At 42.2% G+C, this 19,241-nt stretch overlaps 1 protein-coding gene across 1 annotated transcript in view; it reads right to left on the bottom strand.

Annotated features, from left to right (window-relative positions):
• The window catches only part of FRMD7 (FERM domain containing 7), a 762,724-nt gene that overhangs the window by 171,169 nt on the left and 572,314 nt on the right, over window positions 1-19,241 (bottom strand). Inside the window, exons 5-6 of the mRNA XM_069612841.1 lie at window positions 14,661-14,758; window positions 2,470-2,584 (exon numbers count right to left, since the gene is read on the bottom strand). Of these exons, the coding sequence (XP_069468942.1) occupies window positions 2,470-2,584; window positions 14,661-14,758 (213 nt within the window). The remainder of the gene's footprint in view (window positions 1-2,469; window positions 2,585-14,660; window positions 14,759-19,241) is intronic.

Raw genomic sequence — 19,241 nt, 5'->3', positions numbered from 1 at the left:
ATTCATTTGCTTATGCAGAGAAGGTGTACCATTATTATCGCTATCTTCCGACATTTACCCATGCGGAAAATTGTCCTCCAGCCACTCCAAAGTACCGCACATTTCTGTGTCAAAACAACAGAAATACATTATTTTTTCTGCACCTCATACAAAAAAGTACATACACATATAAGAAAAATGAAGCACACTTACTATTTTCTTGTAATTTGTTTTTGTTGTACTGTGGGCGTCCACTGTCACTCCTGGCTGCACAGTTTCTGTTAGGTAATTACGTTGGAGGCATATCTTTTCTTGTTATGGTATAATCCATTTAATTCTACTTGGCAATTAAATGCATGGTTAATGTTTGCGACGTGTAGGTTCAATTGGTTACTTATTAGTACTTATAATGTGTTTCTGTGTTCTTTTTTAAACTTGTGCATTTCTCAAATGGCACAGTAGTACAATTTCAAATACCCCCTCAATGTTTGGGTACTGTTGATCTCGTCCGCGCCCGTCCGCAGACAGGCACTCAGTCTGTGCGTTTAAATATCATTAGCGAGGAGGTTCAGTATCTTCTATGTTACATGTATATAAAATAAGGGAATTATAGTACATATCTTAAAAAAATCACATGATGAAAGTGTATATTCTATTCAGTAAAAAAACTGTGTTAACGTGATGTTATGGTTAAGTTGTCCTACTAAAAACCCATAAAATTCACTAAAAAGAATTTTGTTCAGGGGACGTTATGGTTAAGTTATGCTACTAAAAACCTGTGAACTTCACCAAAAACAACTTTCTTAATGTGCCATTATGGTTTGAAGTAAAACCGAAAAACCCATGAAATTCGCCATTTATGGTAGGCTAAGCAACCATAACTGCCCGCACCACTGTGCACTGCTAACACTAACACCCAGGACATCAAAGATGACATCAGAAATGTTATTGATGACATCACTGATGACATCACATGTAAATTTAGTTTTCATGCAGAGGCTCCACAAGAAATTGAAATTATATCATTGGCAGAAAAGTATCAGAGATGATTGAAGAACTAAGATATGCCACGTAGTTCATTAAGCAATGCATTGATGAAAAAAAAACAATTCCATTACTCAGTTCTTTCAGTACATGAAGGAACGCATGAAGACATGTAGCAATTGTCTGCAGCATGCACTACAGAGATGCAATATTTGTGATGTTCCCATGTTGCATACCACATTGATAAATGCTACCTTTACAAATGTTTACATACTGTGAAACATAAGTATCTATGTATGCTTCCTTTACTACTTAATTGCACTATTGCTCACAAAAACATATAGAGAGCACTATGCATACAAATATAACCATATATAGGGAACGTAAAGTGTGTACCAAAAAGTGCTGTTTTAATAGAAAATGTTCATACCCGAACAAATTCACTTCATGAACAGACAACATTCTTGTGTTTCTGGATTTCTTCTTCTATGCACATGTATGATATGATGTAACCGTACCTTAAGGAAAGTATTGTTAGAACAAATGAGAAGGTTAAGGACTACAAATATAGAACTTTTACCTTCTTAAACTCCTGGCTGACAGTGAAGAAAGCCACCTGGCTTACATATGTCAGTGAACAAAAAAAGAATGTAATCCGTTCTGTCACCATAGTACTTTGTACTATGGCATAGTGACTTTTTAGTTCCTGCTTGTTACTGCCCCAAATATATCAGTGAAGGAAAAAGGAGTGAGCCAGACATGTGATGTCATCAGTGATTTCATCAATAACATTTGTGATGTCATCTTTGATGTCCTGGGTGTTAGTGTTAGCAGTGCAGAGTGATGCGGGAAGTTATGGTTGCTTAGCCTACCATAACTGGCGAATTTCAGGGGTTTTTCGGTTTTACTTCAAACCATAATGGCACATTTAGAAAGTTGTTTTTGATGAAGGTCACAGGTTTTTAGTAGCGCAACTTAACCATAACGTCCCCTTAACAAAGTTTTTTTTTGTGAATATTATTATAGTTATCCTTATGCCCATCACTCAACCACCATCATCATCATCGCTGTGTGATGAGGGTAGATGCTGTACAGCACTTCTTATCGAACCTCACAATCAGTTGTAAATGTAAGGCGGTTGCTCGATGAGAATAGTCCATTTTAACCTATTTTGGGAGGGTAATAGGTTACCTATTGAAGTGCATGTAGGTACATGGCTCGGTCTGAGGGGAAAGATGGTTCAAAACAGGGTGCTACCCAACATCCAAATGAGGGTTAGAATCACTCACACACATCACATTCAAAGGTCACTCAGTCAAATGAACTTTGTTCAGAGAAGCAAAAGTATTCATCAAAGTACAGTACAAATATTTCAGCATCACAATGTAACCAAGCAGTAATACCTGTATAAAGCCATCACCTATTAAAACAAATGCCAGATAAGACTCATAAAAACGTTCCTTATCCTTAAGGTACTACAAAACAAAATAAATATCAAATACTTACATGTGCCTCTGGTAATATTTTATAATCTTGTTATCTAAATATTCTTGATTTGGTAAATACTGATTCTGCTCCAAATGCTTCCTGACCGCCTCGTCCTGGAAATCCCCCAACTCGGCTGTTTAAAGATATACAAAATATGACTTAGTTTAAGGCATGACAGGGGGAGGCTAAACAGCTGTTAGCAAAATGAGTGACTAATATCAAACAATTCTAATGACATGTTGGGTGAAAGAAATTTAAAACACAATCTATTGTTATCCACAGTAGAAAATAAATATACCCTGTCATGTTTCCACTGGACACATAGATGCCACCTTTCAGTATAGCATTATATGGTGCCCACTATCAGACAATGTCGGAGGCTCCGAGAAAACATGACCCTAAGAACACCAGGGTCAAGAGTGCAAATGTCCTCAGTAAGATGAGATTGCCTGTGTTTAGTTAGAATTCATCTTTGGATATAGGAAGAACACCAGGGTTGTCGAGCTGTGAGGATCATGAAAGTGTTTTTCAGGGGAGAAAACATCCCTATCAGGGCTTTGTCCAGTTGCGAAACGCCTGTTCTTGTGATGCATCAAGCTTCTAAGCGCAATCTAATTGGCGGATTCTGTTTGCGGAAGCAGAGGTGGATGAGAAAACAGCAATCTGGCCTCTGCTGCTGAGGATACAGAATAGACTGAAAGTTCCACACCACAGATTAAAGTATTACCTTTTCAACAGGGACGTCATTTAGGGGTGACCAGGGGTCACAGTTGCGACCCCTGAGGTCTCCTTTGCTACCCCTGAGGTCTCCCTTGCTACCCATAAAAAAGTGTCTATTTCTTTTTTTAATGCAAGCTCCTGGGCTGGGGCCAGCCCCATGTGGCTCTTTGCTTTTGGAGTGGCTGGCTTTCTTGTTCAGGCTCTTCAAATAAAATAAAAAAGAACAGGGGTTCCACAGTTCTAACACTTTCAGCAGTGACACTAAATAAGAAGGAATAGGTATTTCAAATAATGTGTCTTTCTAGAATTCTATACAATAATTGCTACACTCATTAAAGGTTTATTTCAGGCACACTTCACTTGAGTCACTGATTTAGTCTGTTCTTAAACACCTCAACTCAGCCTTTCAGTTTTCTGAGGTCGATAAATGAGTACCAACATGGTTGGGAGATATTGTATGTATATTTTTTCTATAGCGTAAATGCTATCTAATAACACATCATTATCATTTGGCCATGGACGTAATTTGATAATATGGGCCTATACACACTGATCTTAACGATACATATGGCAATCCATTCTCATATGAAATGTATATCATATTACAGAGATATCGTAACCATATTTTTCTTATTGTACTTGGGAACAATGCTATGTGATACCACTTCCTGTTTTGTCAAGGGGTGAAAGGTCGTGTTCCATCCCTTCCCACAATATCACTTCGGGGTAGGGGTCAAATGTCATCACTTTGTGTGATGTCACTAGAGATCAAGGGTCATGTGATGTCACTTCCGCTACCCCAGGCATTTTGGTGAATTGACGTTGCTGCTTTTCAATGTGATATGTATCAACCTCGACTCAAAGTCAGTTTCGTGACAATTACTATGGGCTCTGCAAGGCTCTGTTCTTGGCACTGTCTTATTCTCATTGTACACTATCTCTGTATTTTCTCTTATTTATTCATTTAATCTTTCCTGCCATTTCTATGCTGATGACTCTTCAATCTTCTTCTCTTTCTCTGAGTTTTCTTAGACTCTTCACTCTAAAGTCTCTGCTTGTCTGTCTTCCAACCAGTTCTGGATGACCTCTCACTTTGTTCATCCCAATGCATCGAAAATGGAAGTTTTTTTCTTTCCTCCCTCTTCCCCATCTCCTCTTTCTCCTCCATCCTATCTTTTCTTCCCCACTTCTCAGCTCCCTTTTACCCCTTCTGCTCGGAACTTAGGGGTTTTCTTTGATTGTTCTCTTTCCTGTTCTTCTCATATTTCTCTTACTGCTCGTAACTGTCGCTTTCTCCTCTTTAATCTTCGTCATACTGGTCCATTTCTTTCTTTTCATGCTACCAAACTCCTTATACTTGCCCTATTTTTTCCCTGTATTGATTACTGGTTTTCTCTTTTGGTTGGAAAACCTGCTGCTCATCTTGCCTCTCTATGTTCTATCTATAAATCTGCTATTTATCTACTTTTTGGTCTATCTACATGATCCTCTAGTCCATCTGCATGTTCAACGGCAGCTTTTGAGTCCCCCATGGCCTAGGCCCACCTTATCTTGCTTCTCTTGTTTCTCTCTATTCATCTGCCTGAGCCCTTCATTCCCAGTCCACTTATCGCTTGGTTGTCCTCAAACCCCCTTGTGCATCTTCTAATTTTTGTTCCTTTTCTCGTCTTATGATATGATATTATATGATGTGGTATTTATAACATGCATATACACAAGTGTTACTAGGCGCAACAAGACAAGGAGGGGCATCAAAGGGAGGACAAAATAACGATCTTACTAGGCCTTGTGTCATTCAGATTGTCAAGTGCGGGCAAGAGGGAAGGGAAGAAGTCCCAGGGTGGAGAGAAAAGGGGAAGTGCAGTTAACTCACAAGTGCAGCCAGCGGGTGGCCTCATAAGTGCAGAGAGAAAGGATTGTAGGGTTGCAGATACAGAATCTTAAGTGCTGGGGAGCCCAGAGGTAGTGCAAGGGCAACTGGACATTCAGGAGCCTGGGCCCGAGTTCAGAGGGTGACCAGGTGACCAGTGGAGCAATCAAGTGCATCAGCAGGGGAGAGGAAGAGAGAAAGCAGAAGCAAAAAGGAAGGTCTTGAGTTGCTTCCAGAACTGGAGGTGTTCCGCTCAAGTTTGAGAGAGGCACAGAGGCTGTTCCAGAGGGAGGCCCCAGCTGACGAGATAGGCCTGCCCCCAACTTTATGCTTGGAGAAGCATCTGACCCTCAGAGAGTTGGAGGTGAATGAGTGTAGAGCTCGAGAAGGAAGATGTCTTGGAAGATAAAGATGGAGGTAGAGCGGGCCCAGGCCCCAGAAAGCCTTGTAGATAATGCAGAGGGTCTTGAACTTGATCCTTGCAGCCACAGGAGCCAGTGAAGAGATTTCAGAGCTGGAGAGATACGATCCCTGGGCTTGAGGCCAAGGACAAGTCTCACAGTACTGTTCTGGATAAGTTGTAAAGGTCGAAGAGTAGAGGCAGGAAGGTTTAGAAAGAGGCTGTTGCAATAGTCCAGCCTAGAGAGGACCATTCCATTGAAATTCTCTGCCTCTTTTTATTTGTTCTTCCTCTACTTTCTTCTTTTGTACAGTCGCTTAAAGTCCTATTTCTTATCCTTGCCATCTGCCTCGTGATCAACTGGTATTTACCTCCCATTCTATCATTGTCTGCTGTACCGTTTTTGTTCTTTTAATTGTAATGGCGCTTTGGCGATAGAATTTCATTTGTTCCAAAACCGCATATTATATGCAAATAAAGGGGACGGTAATGGGGGCAGCTTTCACCCCTACTTCTGCTACCCTTTATATGTAGAAATATGTACAATTATGTATTCTAGTAGACACCAATCCTAAGACAGGCAATGAAATTCTATTGGCGTTATATTGATGACGTGATCATTTGGGACACTAAAATAGGAGATGACAATCAGTTTCTAGAATTGATTAATTCCCTCAATTCTAACTTATGGTTTACTATGCAATTTGACAGCAGAGAGATATCTTTTTGAAGATAATGGTCACTTCATTGTTGATCTATTTCATAAGGAATCAGACAAAAATACAATTCTGAAATATGATAGATTACACTCTCAAGCCCTTCGAAATAACATTCCATCTGGTCCTTTTTTACGAGCCATGCATAATTGTACGAAATTAGAAGACTTTACTACCCAGTCTAATATAATACAGACTTGTTTATCTGAACGGGGCTATCCGGCTAGATTGTTTAGACAGTCTAAGAAAAGAGCAAAAAATCAGTCTCGAGAGAACCTTTTGAATAAAGAGGGAAGGATAAATAGGCGGAATATGACATACAATAAACACCACAATGAAATAAGAAAAGCAATCTTGAGACATTAATCCTCATCGGAAGTTTAGAAACTGTAGACACTGCACAGGATAATGGGAAAGGATCAGAAATATATAAGGAATCGTCCTATGGTATCTTAACATCCTGACGAAGATGGGCATCAGCTCGAATAGCGAACTAGATGTATTTCCATCGAAACAAAAAAATAGGGAAGTTTATATTGAGGAGTTTATTTGTCTGCTCTATAATCACCTTTAGTTGAGGAATATTGAGAATAGGCTTAGTGTGTATTTTAGCTGAACAGTTTAGTATTCTGTTCAGGTCTTGAACAGGCTTGGATTGCACTTCAAATGAACAGCGTATTATTTTGTTCAGTATATTATATCATATGTATTATGATGTGTGTACCACCATTCGATGCAAGTTGATGTCATAATTTGAAGACTGGTACTATATGTCATCTGCGGATTTGCACAAATTATATTGCTTTATTACACACATTCTTAATGTCTTTTATATGAACTGTGTATTGTTTAATTGTTTTTTGTACATTTTTTTCAAACAAAATATATTAATAAATGATTTTTATTGATACGTTTTGCTTGCCACAATCCTCTGTGATTCCTTGAACCTGTGTTGAAATAATAACGATTTGTTTACGCAAGGTATCAATTTTCTGTATTTTTCAAGCATTGCTCCCCAGATACAAGTGAGGAAGGGGATACTCACCTTTTGGTTCTATCTCTCATCCCACACACCATGGGGACACCAAAAGAGAAATGGCACATTGGGCCTCATTACAAGTTCGGCGGTAGCCTTGCCGGTAAAACTGGCAGGCTGCCGTGAACGTGCAAATTTTTCCAGTTCCCAGGAATGGGCAATTACCAGGGTATTACAACCCCAGCGCACCGGGTAATTGCCCATTCCTGGGCGCCAGAAAATATTCTTCACCATTCCCATTTGCGCCCCATAGAATAGATGGCGAGACAGACAAAACAAAACATATTATTCTAGAATACCAAACAGAAGGCCAGAGAAGGAGGAGCAGCTATTGACCACACAGCACACTCTCTCGTGTGAATGATACAGGACACCATTTACCATGGTGCAGGATGCGGCCCCAGATGCACATAGAGAGCTCAGTGTTCCACAATGAGCAGTGGATGGAAGGGCTAATAGGATGTAGGGAAGAGGGATTGGTGGATTAGCAGAAGGCATAATGCTGATGATGAATGATGAATGTCACACTATTTGGAATGATCACATCCAGGCCCTCATCTGGATAGATGATGAACAGCAGCCATTACACACAAAGGCACTCACACAATATTCTTTATGTTTCAGATGTCTGGAACAAAAGGTTTGATCAAATTGGGGACCAATATTGCCTGCCAGAGGACACTTGAGTTGCCGAATATACGGGTCAGAACCGTTGCCCTTATGGACTATTTTTGGGCCTGTGGGTTCCAAGCATATGCCCAATTACCACCAAACCAGAGTAGCCAGTGCTCCCTGCTCACCCTACACTCCCCAGCCCTTGTAGTGCCACATTCCAACATTGTGCCATTGAATGATCATCGAGCCCTACCAAAAGGGCCCTTCACTCGAGTTAAGAGATATATGAATACTAAAAATTTGAGGTCCATGGATACTGCAAATATTGAAAAAGAGACGAATTCATGCGTTACTGAAAATAAGAGAAATCTACGCATAAGACGGTCAATGAATTTGCAGAGGAGGAAAAGAAATAACAATTACTGGTTCCAGTACCGTGCGGACCAACTGGATGTTATCCCAATGGAATTTAGGCTATTTAGTAAAACAGCCATATTTGTTACCTTGTTGCTCGCCCCTAGTGTTCAGACTGCAGCCAACACCAACTGGCTGCAAATTACGAGGTAAGAGCTGCTACATTGGCAAATGGGACAGAGAAGTGGCTGAATGCAGTAAGGGAGGAATAAATGTCCTCAAGGTTGGTCCTTCTAGGGAACTGGTATGTACTAGATTTGTTAACTGCCATGTAGGGTGGCGTTTGTGCCAAGATAGGGAGCAGTTGCTGAATGTATGTGCCTGCAAAAATTATGCTTCAAAAGGCACATTTTCAGAAGCAATAATTGCCTTGCATGCACTCCACGAGACTATGCTTCACAAAACGAGCGGAGTGATCAAATAAAAATGGTTTGAGTGAATGTTTGCTTGGGTACCCACGTAGTTATCAGTGCTGATGAAAATAGTGCTTTCGAGTGTCGTATTGGCTCTCAGTGCCTTTTGTGCATGTCAGTTGGGATTGAGATGGTGTCGAGGGAGTAGGAAGGGGGGAAATAAATTATGACAATGGTGACAGCCAAAATTAGGGATGTGATACCACTGACCCGGCACATCCAAGCACAAACCATTCCTGGAAGTAATGTGGTTCAGGAAGAGGAGCATTGTGGCCTCAGGGGATACTTTCCAAGGCACCTTCTGATTTAGAAAATGATATCGCCCACTGGGTCGATTGTTATGGAGATGGAGGGTGCTGCTTTTTGGGATGCACTCCAGTTGAATATGTTGCTGCGGGAGGGAACTTGCGGGGGATCCCTATAATTTGCATAGCACAGGAGAAGTTGGGCAGGAAGGGCAAAGAAGTGTAGATCAATACATTGATCTAACGGGGGAATGTGAATATGCAGATCCAACGCTCACAAGGGAAAGAAGCAATGTGAAGGGTGACATCACGATGCACGTATATCATACCTACATTACACGAGTGCGCCACACATTAGGGGGTAGAGTAGGGCACTGCACAAGGAATTCCACGTGCTAAAATACACAGAAAGTATAGGTATTTATAAGTAGTAGGTAACTAGGGATAGGTAAGCATGGTGGCCATGATGAAGAGTACACATGCAGAAATAGTAATATTTGTATATTTTTGTAATGTAAGAAGTGTAATGAGTTTATGGGTTAGGTATATTAATTAATTACAGTTTGGCCATATTTCAGTAGATCCAGGGCAGACTAGGCGGAAGCCAATTTTTTTATTGTTTGAAAGGCCACAGCTCACAGTAGAAAGGCATTCTGCTGACATTCACAGAAACATTAGATCAGCTAACCAAGAGTGAGACACCAAGAAGCCCACAGTCTATAATTAATTGTTGCTGAAGGAAAAGTTTCTCATGGGAAGAGAACTGCAGCCGAATACCAGGTGCAGCCTGTGAGCAACCAGAAGGGTCCTCACCCACTAGTCCCCGTGGATACCTCTCTCATGTGGTCAGGGCACGGCCATCGCCTTTGGATACAGGCCATGGAGTGGACCAGTGCGGGAGGATCACCTGGGTGAGGGGCCTTTGGGGAGTGGGAGTGGGACACCGGATGGGGAGACGCAGTATCCCTCCCTGTAACACCTGTACCACATCCTACCAGGTAGGATACATGGGAACTTTACCCCCCCTTTCCCTTCACAAACACTTCCACATGGACAGCCCACTCTGGGAGAAAACAGACTCACACCTGAGCAGTGTACCTGACATGTCCCGCAACTGTGGTCAGGCAAAGTCAGGAAATTACTGACAATCATTCACACTTGACTTCCATTAAACGTCCCCATATGGATAAAAGACGGAGCACGACAGCACACTCTGAGCAAGGCAAAGCACATGAAGGAACAGCAGTTTTGAGTTGGCAGCTGAACAACGGGAGAAAGACAGCAAACCAAGAAGGGTTTGCAAGGAGGGAAATACTCTTTGGCAAGAAACCGTTACTTCCAAGAAACCTTTGAGTCAGAAAGTGTAAGGCCAGGAAACAAGACTGAAGAATTCCACATTGTGTGTTGGAGATACTGGAGGCCCTCCCGGGTAACTGACCAAGGCATGAAGGAGGAGCAGGTGCCGTGGTATTGTCCTTGGTTTCAAGAACTAAGGACGGCCAGAGAGATCAACATAGCCGGTGAGTTGGGGAGATCGATGAATGAACGGTCTGTGTTGAATTCAAGGTTGCAAGCGGCAATATTGTATAACCAGTGCTGGAAAGAACATTGTGAAACGCGTGTGATGAAAGTCGCAAGTAAAGCTAAACGACTGATGAATATTTGAACTTGAGAAGGAAAGATACAATACCATTGACAGAGTGATCCTGTGAATGTGCTCAATCGAAAGGTCTCTGTAAGGTATCCCCCCAAGAGGTAGTAGAAACGAAAGTAGATGATTTATCAGAACATTGTACAAAGTGAATTGAAGTGGTCATGCAACGGTTTAAAAAAAATCGCACATACGAAAGTCTTCGATTTTGATATCAAGAGGAAACCATAGAAAGTGAGACTACATGGTCCGAGCCCTAATGAGGGAGACCAAATGTGGATATTGTGGGGATCCGGGTCCATATGAGGGAGATCCATGATGAATACTGGAAGCAAGAACTTGTGCATGTGAAGATCCTGATAAGAGTGTAACTTGATATTTGTTTGTTACGACAGGCCCTCTGCAGTAAGAGACTGTTATTGGAAAAGATGCTTTGGCAGAAGACCCTGATACCTTTTCTTTGCACTGTATCCTCATGGCAGAGAAGCCAGAGTGTGTGCAAAGCTCAAATGTGCCACCTTGCCCCCTACTGAAAACGTGGGGCAGGGAAGCCAAATGCTCAACCAGCCTGAGATATTGTTTCTTGAATACCTTTCTTTTTGCATGCACAATTGTCCCACACCCTTTTGTATATAGCAGTAAGTATTGGCAATTGGTTTATTAGTATAGGCCCTTTTATTTTGACAGAGACATGACTAGGACTGTATTATTATTATGTGAGGATGGTAGCATGCTCCTAGCCTTAGATTTAGGTTAGGTAGGCATTCAACTAACCCATTGAAGTTCAATAAACACCCTTGAACTGTGATCACGTGTGTCTGTCTTTACTGTTTGATAGCATGCCTTCCTTACAAGTCCCACACAGCAATTTGAAGGACATCAGGCTTGGTACCAAAGGCCCAGGCAGCCAGTACAGTAGCAAAAGAGAAATAAATAGAAGAAATTAAGTTTCCCCAATGGTGTCGAGCACAGTTTTTTCTTTCTAGAGCTGGCACAATACAAGAGAGGAAACAGGGAGTGAACTGGTGCAAGGGGGCAAGGGAAGAGGGGAACCAATCAGGGGACTGGTATATGGTGTTTCATAGGCTGTAACAATATCACTGACCTTGGTGCTGTTCCCTCATAATTCTATTGGATAGACTGGGTGGAATACTGTTGCTCGCGCTGTCTCCAACAAAGGGGCCCAATCCCCATTGAGGTATGTATCAACTTGTATCTTAGCGGATGCCAACCAATGTCAGGCCAGTGTTTGTGCAGTTCAGCAGATAATGATGTAATTGAGGGGAGGGATGCTTGAGGGTCATGACATCATGAAGGGGTGTTGAGGGTGATGTTTCAGGAAATGTGTTTATCCAATCAGGGCATGTACTATATATGAACATATAGGGGTCCCTTATCGACCCACCAATTATGTATTAGCACATCCCCAAAATTGCAACAATTGACACATTATGCTAATATGAGATTTCCTTGTATAACTATTGTAGTCCTTTTGGGTGGAGTTGAGAATGTATTAAAGTTCAGTTCCATGGAGCTGTTTGTTCTCCCAGTCGACTGTTCAATTAAGCTGGATTTTTTTCTTGCACGGTGTACTCTTCTTTTGGATTACTTTTATATTTTTCTTGGATCGCCCCTGGAGATCCCTGGTCTACATGGCTATCAAGAATCTTTTGGTGCAATGCAAAAGTTTGGGAAAATTTAAAAACTTGTGCTAGTATGTCATTATTTGACTGCTTTATAAAGCAATTTTGAAGACCTGTAGCAACAGGTTATTAATTTTGTTGGAATCATTTGTAGAACATTGTAGCATATCAAAGTTTCAATTTTAACAATATATGAATATGTTTGCCTACAGAAAAAGTTAATCCTGTTGCCAATTCCTGTTATATGTGGACAAATGCTTTGCAAAAATGACAAATATGCCCCTGTTACTTTTGTGAATGACAACACTGTTTGTAAATATAGTCATTTATTCAAGCCCGTTTTTCCATTATGTTCTTTTACAGAACTCAGAAGTTTAAGGGCATGGATCTCTAATGTTAAAATACTGAAAATAATATAATGATTCCCTCTTATCAATAATGGTAAATGTTTTGAGGACACCCCTCACTGATTCCAATCAGTAGAGAAATTGAGACATTGATGGGGCTCATTATAAGTTGGCCCATGTGGAATTAACGTGCCGGTATTAATATACACCGGCACGTTACCGCACCAGCCAACTACGAGATGCCTGTAATACCGGCAAACTCCCCCATGGAGTCATATGGTACTCCATGAAATGGGGAGTTACACCATCAACCGGCACTCGTAATCCAGTGGACATACAGTTTGCCGGTATCCTGGCGGATTTACCGCCAAGATACCGGCAAACTTATAATGAGTCCCGTTGTGCCATATTGCTGAGGGAGGCAACAGTCATTTATATCTTTTTTGGGCTGCTTCGAAAATGTCCATTTGTAGAATGGGGCACAGGTGTTGGTCTGGCCCTTTCTGTTTGTTTTGTACAATGTCCAAGCACTCACCTTGAATGCCCTCATTAACAAGAATGTGTTCTTTAATTTTTGTCGAGTGTTTCTGAAGCAAATACTGGAATCCTTGTGTTTGCCTAGCCCATTAACAAAGCAGGCAGATGCACAAACAGTCCTCCAAGCGAGTTCTCTGGTGAAAGCAGCCACAGGATGCCAACTTTAGAAGAGGGGATAGAGGATTTTAAGGACACTATTGAGCGAGCCAGTGGGGAAAGGAGGGTGAAATTCCATGATAAAACAGAGGTTGCCTTATGATGAAGCTGTCTGTGGGTCCAGCATGCTGAAAGCATCCCCAATGGGAAGCATGGGAAGCATTGAGGAGCACAGGAGGGTATAGCCTGCAATTGAAACTTTCCATGTGGGGCCTTTTCTCCATTTTTGTTGGTGGAGCACCTGGAAAACCTACTGCTCCATCAGGGTCAGTGGAGTAACTTTGCTGAAAATGTTGGGGGGGGACATGACATCTGAAGAAAAGGTTCCCCAGCCAAATGATTGGGGACAAACCGGTGTGCCATGAAAGTTGGGGATGACAAACAACCTTGCCCTCCTAAAATTACGCAATTACGCCCATGATCAGGGTAAAACACAAAGGGTTGCCACACAGTCCCAAATAACATAAGGTTGAGGCGGCATGGCATGTCAGATATTTACCTATTAATCCAGCACAAGGAGTTGGTTTGGTCATAACACAAACAGCTTCCGATCCTGAAAACTGTCACCTTCTATCTGATGAGATAGTATGGGCCATCATTGTGTTCGAAATTCAATTGTTTCCCAGCTGGAATACTTTGCTGTACGAATAGCTTGGACGAGCATTGATTATCAAGCTTATGGATAGACGATTTACTCGTACATCAGTCTTTTTCATTGATCAATTTCTTCTCTGTCTCAAACTCTTCTGGCCACCCATGGCTACACGCATTTATCCCTCCTCGTCTTTCTTTGCTTTCAATGTATTTTCTTCTTTCATGATTTGATTCACTATTGCAGGATCCTCTCTAGTTCTGCAGCCCGTCTTCGTGATGATGCATTATTGCAACACATAGAAACATCACACAGCAGTTCCTTCAGCTGAAGGTATTATTGTTTCAAGGACTTTCTGCAATAATGGTGTGCATAAGTGAAGGTGAAGGCTTTTGTTTGAAGGTAATTTGTCAGTTTGGTGAAGAACACGTTTGTCAGCTTTATGAGAAATGGCTCAAACCTTCTTGAGTCCTTATCTGGCTAATATAGTCCTGCTGTTCACAGCCATTTATTTAGACTGGAAAACACTCAGCCATTGCCCTCATATTTTATTATTGCACCACTTGATTGGGGGGTGATTTCATTCTCGCTCAGAAACCATTGATGGAAGCTCGTGATAATTTCCATCCTTCTAAACCCCTTTCTCATGATGTGAAAAATGTGATGATTGATCCTGGTTTCTCAATGATACAATGGCGGTGTAGCATATTTTCTCACACACAAGTCTCCTAAAAATATCTTATCGGCCCGTTTCAATGTAATAGTGTGACTGGAAACCAATAATTATTTCAACATGCAGACCATCTAGGCGTAAAATCTCTGAGCCACCAGGTACTTATTTCCCGGTTACTTACATTGTAGAAGATGTGACACGAGTAAAGCTGCACTGTTATCGTTGCAAGAAAGTCTTCCTATTGCCAAATCCTTTTTTATTTGGAGGCTGAACAAATATCTGAAAAACAAAGAAAAAGCGTTTTTTGTGGATTATTTGCATTGTTTTCAAATTATTATGTTATGATCTGATAGGCCTAGTTTTTTCACTGCTTAAATAAATTAATAACCCAGCACATCTCAGTCACTCCTTTGCAAAAAGTAAGGATTCACGCCTGCCATGTTACTTATTGCATGGCATTCGTTCACTGCTGAATTAAGTTGACAATGTGCATTTTGCCTCTTCTTTTATATCATATTATAGCCTTATGGACCGAGCAAGGTGGCATTATTGTGGGATAATGACTCACCACCAAGAAATGGCCAGAGGCAAGCTGAGGGTCATAAGTTGGGGAAGGGTGATTATTCCAAACAACATTAACCACTCCAGAGGTCTATAGGTCTAATAATACACAATAGTATTAGCAATACCCGTTTTGGAACTTTGGTGCTGCAGTAAACAACGTTAGTTAATAATGAGAAAGTACTTCGACACACTGAGTTAATTAAATGCGGTTTTATTTTGGAGTATTTAAATAGCCAGCTTGTCTTCATTCGTTAAGCATTTCAATTGCAAACTCTGTTGAACTGGTGCAGGTTAACTTGAGCGAGGGTCGTGTAAAATTAAAGAGTTTCTCCATACGAAAGTGAAAGCATTTTCCCCCGTTTTAGTTTTCTTGTTGGTGTGCTAAATATAATGTTTCATTAAAGAAAAGGTTCCCTTAGGGAAGAAGTGTCTTGTTGAAAGACAACTTGTCTGGGAATTGCTATTTTGTTTCCCTGTCTGCTTTTCAAGTTAGAATGTTTTGAATGCAGTCAATGTCAGTAGGTATTGTTTGCACTCTGAATATTCTGATTGGCTGCAACGATTTCCATGTGTTACCCGGCAATCCAGGTGAGTGTGGTGGCGTGCAGACCCTCCTGGACCTTTCTTTTTGTAATTTGGAGCGAGCGTTGAAGACCCCAGGCCCTGCGTGCACCCTAGAATCACTGTGCTGCGTCTGCTTCCTCTCCCTCTCTCCTCCCGACTCCCAGCCTTACCACCTCCCCTGATAGTCTAATCATCCAGATTGCCATGTGTTTGTTGCCGTGCCAGCCCCTGATCGTCTCTTTAGTTACCCGGTGATATAGGTGAGCGTGGTGGCGTGCAGACCCTCCTGAACTTTGCTTTTTGTAATTTTCAGCAAGCGGTGAAGCCCCCAGGCCCTGCGTGTACCTTTGATTCACTGTGCTGCATCCGCATCCTCTCCCTCCCCCCTCCCGCCTCCCAGCCCTCCCACCTCCCCTGATAGGGTAATCATCCAGCTTGCTGTGTGTTTGTTGCTGTACCAGCCTCTGATCGCCTCTTTCGTTACCCGGCGATCCAGGTGAGCGTGGTGGCATGCAGACCCTCCTGGGCCTTGCTTTTTGTAATTTGCAGCGAGCGTTGAAGACCCCAGGCCCTACTTGCACCCTAGATTCACTGCAATGCTTCTGCTTCCTCTCCCGCCCTCTTCCCACCTTCCAGCCCTCCCACCTCCCCTCATAGGCTAATCTTCCACCTGGTCATAACTGACCTTCCCAGGGCAGCCCACTGCCTGGCCGCCCCTGCAGCTAAGGGCCCCTAGGCAAAGGGAGACTTCAACAGAGGCGGCACCAGGTTGTGTCTGCAGGTGTTAGCATGGGAAGCCAGTAGCCAGGCGTCAGCCAGCAGCGACAAATAAGGTATGGTTGTTCAGGGTCGGGAGTAGAGCAATCACTCTACTCTGGAAGCCCTGCCACATAACAGACCTACTAACATTGTGATAATACTGTGATTGTTGGCTTGTGCCCTCTAGGATCACACTGTGATTATTAGCTTGTGCCCCAAGGATAGTATTATGATTATTAGCTTGTGCCCTCTAGGATAGCACTGTGATTATTAGCCTGTGCCCTCTAAGATAGCCCTGTGATTATTAGCTTGTGCCCTCTACGATAGCACTATGATTATTAGCGTGTGCCCTCTAGGATAGTACTGTGATTACTAGCTTGTGCCCTTTAGGATAGCACTGTGATTATTAGCTTGTGCCCTCTAGGATAGCACTGTGATTATTAGCCTGCACCATCTTGGATAGCACTGTGATTATTAGCTTGTGCCCTCTAGGACAGCATTGTGATTTTTAACTTGTGCCCTCTAGGATAGCTCTGTGATTATTAGCTTGTGCCCTCTAGGATAGCACTATTAATATTAGCTTGTGACCTCTAGGATATTACTGTGGTTATTAGCTTGTACCCTCTAGGATAGCACTGTGATTTTTAGCCTGTGTCCTCTTGGATAGCACTGTGATTATTAGCCTGTGCCCTCTAGGATAGCACTGTGATTATTAGCCTGCACCCTCTAGGATATCACTGTGATTATTAGCTTGTGCCCTCTAGGATAGCACTGTGATTATAAGCTTGTGCCCTCTAGGATAGCACTGTGATTATTAGCATGTTCCCTCTAGGATATAACTGTGATTATTAGCTTGTGCCCTCTAGGGTAGCACTATGATAATTTGCACTGTGATTATTAGTGTGTGCCCTCTGGATAGCACTATGATTATTAGCTTGTGCCCTCTAGGATAGTACTGTGATTACTAGCTTGTGCCCTCTAGGATAGCACTGTGATTATTAGCTTGTACCCTCTAGGATAATGCTGTGATTATTAGCTTGTGTCCTCTAGGATAGCACTATGATTATTAGCCTGTGACCTCTCGGATAGGACTGTGATTATTATCATGTGCCCTCTAGAATAGCACTGTGATTATGTGCTTGTGCCCTCTAGGATAGCACTGTGATTATTACCTTGTGCTCTCTAGGATACCACTGTGATTATTGGCTAGTGCCCTCTAGGATAGCACTGTGATTATTAGCTTATGTCGTCTAGGATAGTAATGTGATTATTAGCTTGTGCCCTCTAGGATAGCAATTTGATTATTAGCTTGTGCCCTCTAGGATAGCACTGTGATTACTAGCTTGTGCCCTCTAGGATAGCACTGTGATTATTAGCTTGTGCCCTCTTGGATAGCACTCTTGATTATTAGCTTGTGCCCTCTAGGATAGTACTGTGATTATTAGCTTGCACCCTCTAGGATAGTAATGTGATTATTAGCTTGCGCCTTCTAGGATAGTACTGTGATTATTGGCCAGTTCCTTAGGATAATACTGTGATTGTTAGAGTGCCCCCTACCCTTAGAGATTAACACAAATTGCCCTGATTCGCATCTAGAAAGCACTGCTTTAGAATAGTACTGTGATTACTAGATTGTGCCCTCCAGGATGGCATTGTGATTATTAGCTTGTGCCCCCTAGGATAGTACTGTGATCATTAGACTGTGCACCACCGTTAGAGTTCACCACTTGCTGACTTGAACCACATTTAGAAGGCACCACAATAGAATAGTACAGTGATTATTAGCCTCTGCCTTCTAGGATAGTACCGTGATTATTAGACTACGCCACACCCTTAGAGTTTACCATTAGCTAACTTGAATCACATCTAGAAAGCAACGCAATAGAATAGTACTACAATTATTGAATTGTGCCTTCCAGGATAGTACTGTGATTATGAGCCTGTTGCTCTAGGATAATACTGTGATTATTAGCTTGTGCCCTCTAGGATAGTACTGTGATTATCAGACTGCACCCTACCCTTGGAGATTGGCACTTATTGACCTGAATCACATCTAGAAAGCACCACAATAGAATAGTAATGTGATTATTGACTTACCTTCTGGTATATTAGCCTTCTGGGACGGTACTTTGACTATTAGACTGCACCGCACCCTTGGGGTATACCTCATACTGACTTGAATCACATCTAGAAAGCACCGCAATAGAACTGTATTGTGAGTACAAACTTGTGCCTTTCTAGGATATTACCAGGATTATTAGCTGGTGCCTCTCTGGGATAGTACTGTAATTAACAGCCTCTGCAGCACACGTATAGATTTGTGGATATTAGTTTAAAGCACATGAAGGAAACACCATAATAAGAACAGTATTGGTATTACTAACCTGCGCCTCCCGAGGATAACAGTGATTTTCACCCTGTCCCACACTGGGATAGTACTGTGACTATTAACCTGGACCACAATGGGACAGCTCTGTGAATATTGGCCTACATCACACCCTAGAGAATTGACGAGAAGGCCTTTAAACCACTTCTAGAGGGTGCCACATTGGGACAACGCTGTAAGTATTAGCCCTACCTGCCGAGATGGCACTGTGATCATTGGCCCTGACATTCGAAGATGGTGCTGTTAACAGTACCCTACGTCACACCACAGAGATATGTTTGTTGCTGGAAGTCTCTTCCAGGGAGAGCCACATTAGGAACAGCCACTGGAATACCATAGCAATATAACCCTAGTAGACCTCGCGAACGGGACAGCCCAAACTTGAGACAGCGACTGAACTACCCTAGCGATATCACCTGACTAGACCACCCCAACAGACAGAGCCCAAGCTTGTATCAGACAATCCCCCACACCCAGTCCTATACCACA

The sequence above is a fragment of the Ambystoma mexicanum genome, chromosome 5p (assembly GCF_040938575.1).
Source record: "Ambystoma mexicanum isolate Mex_15411 chromosome 5p, UKY_AmexF1_1, whole genome shotgun sequence".
NCBI classification, from domain to species: domain Eukaryota; kingdom Metazoa; phylum Chordata; class Amphibia; order Caudata; family Ambystomatidae; genus Ambystoma; species Ambystoma mexicanum.
This window is presented reverse-complemented; position numbering and strand designations above follow the sequence as displayed.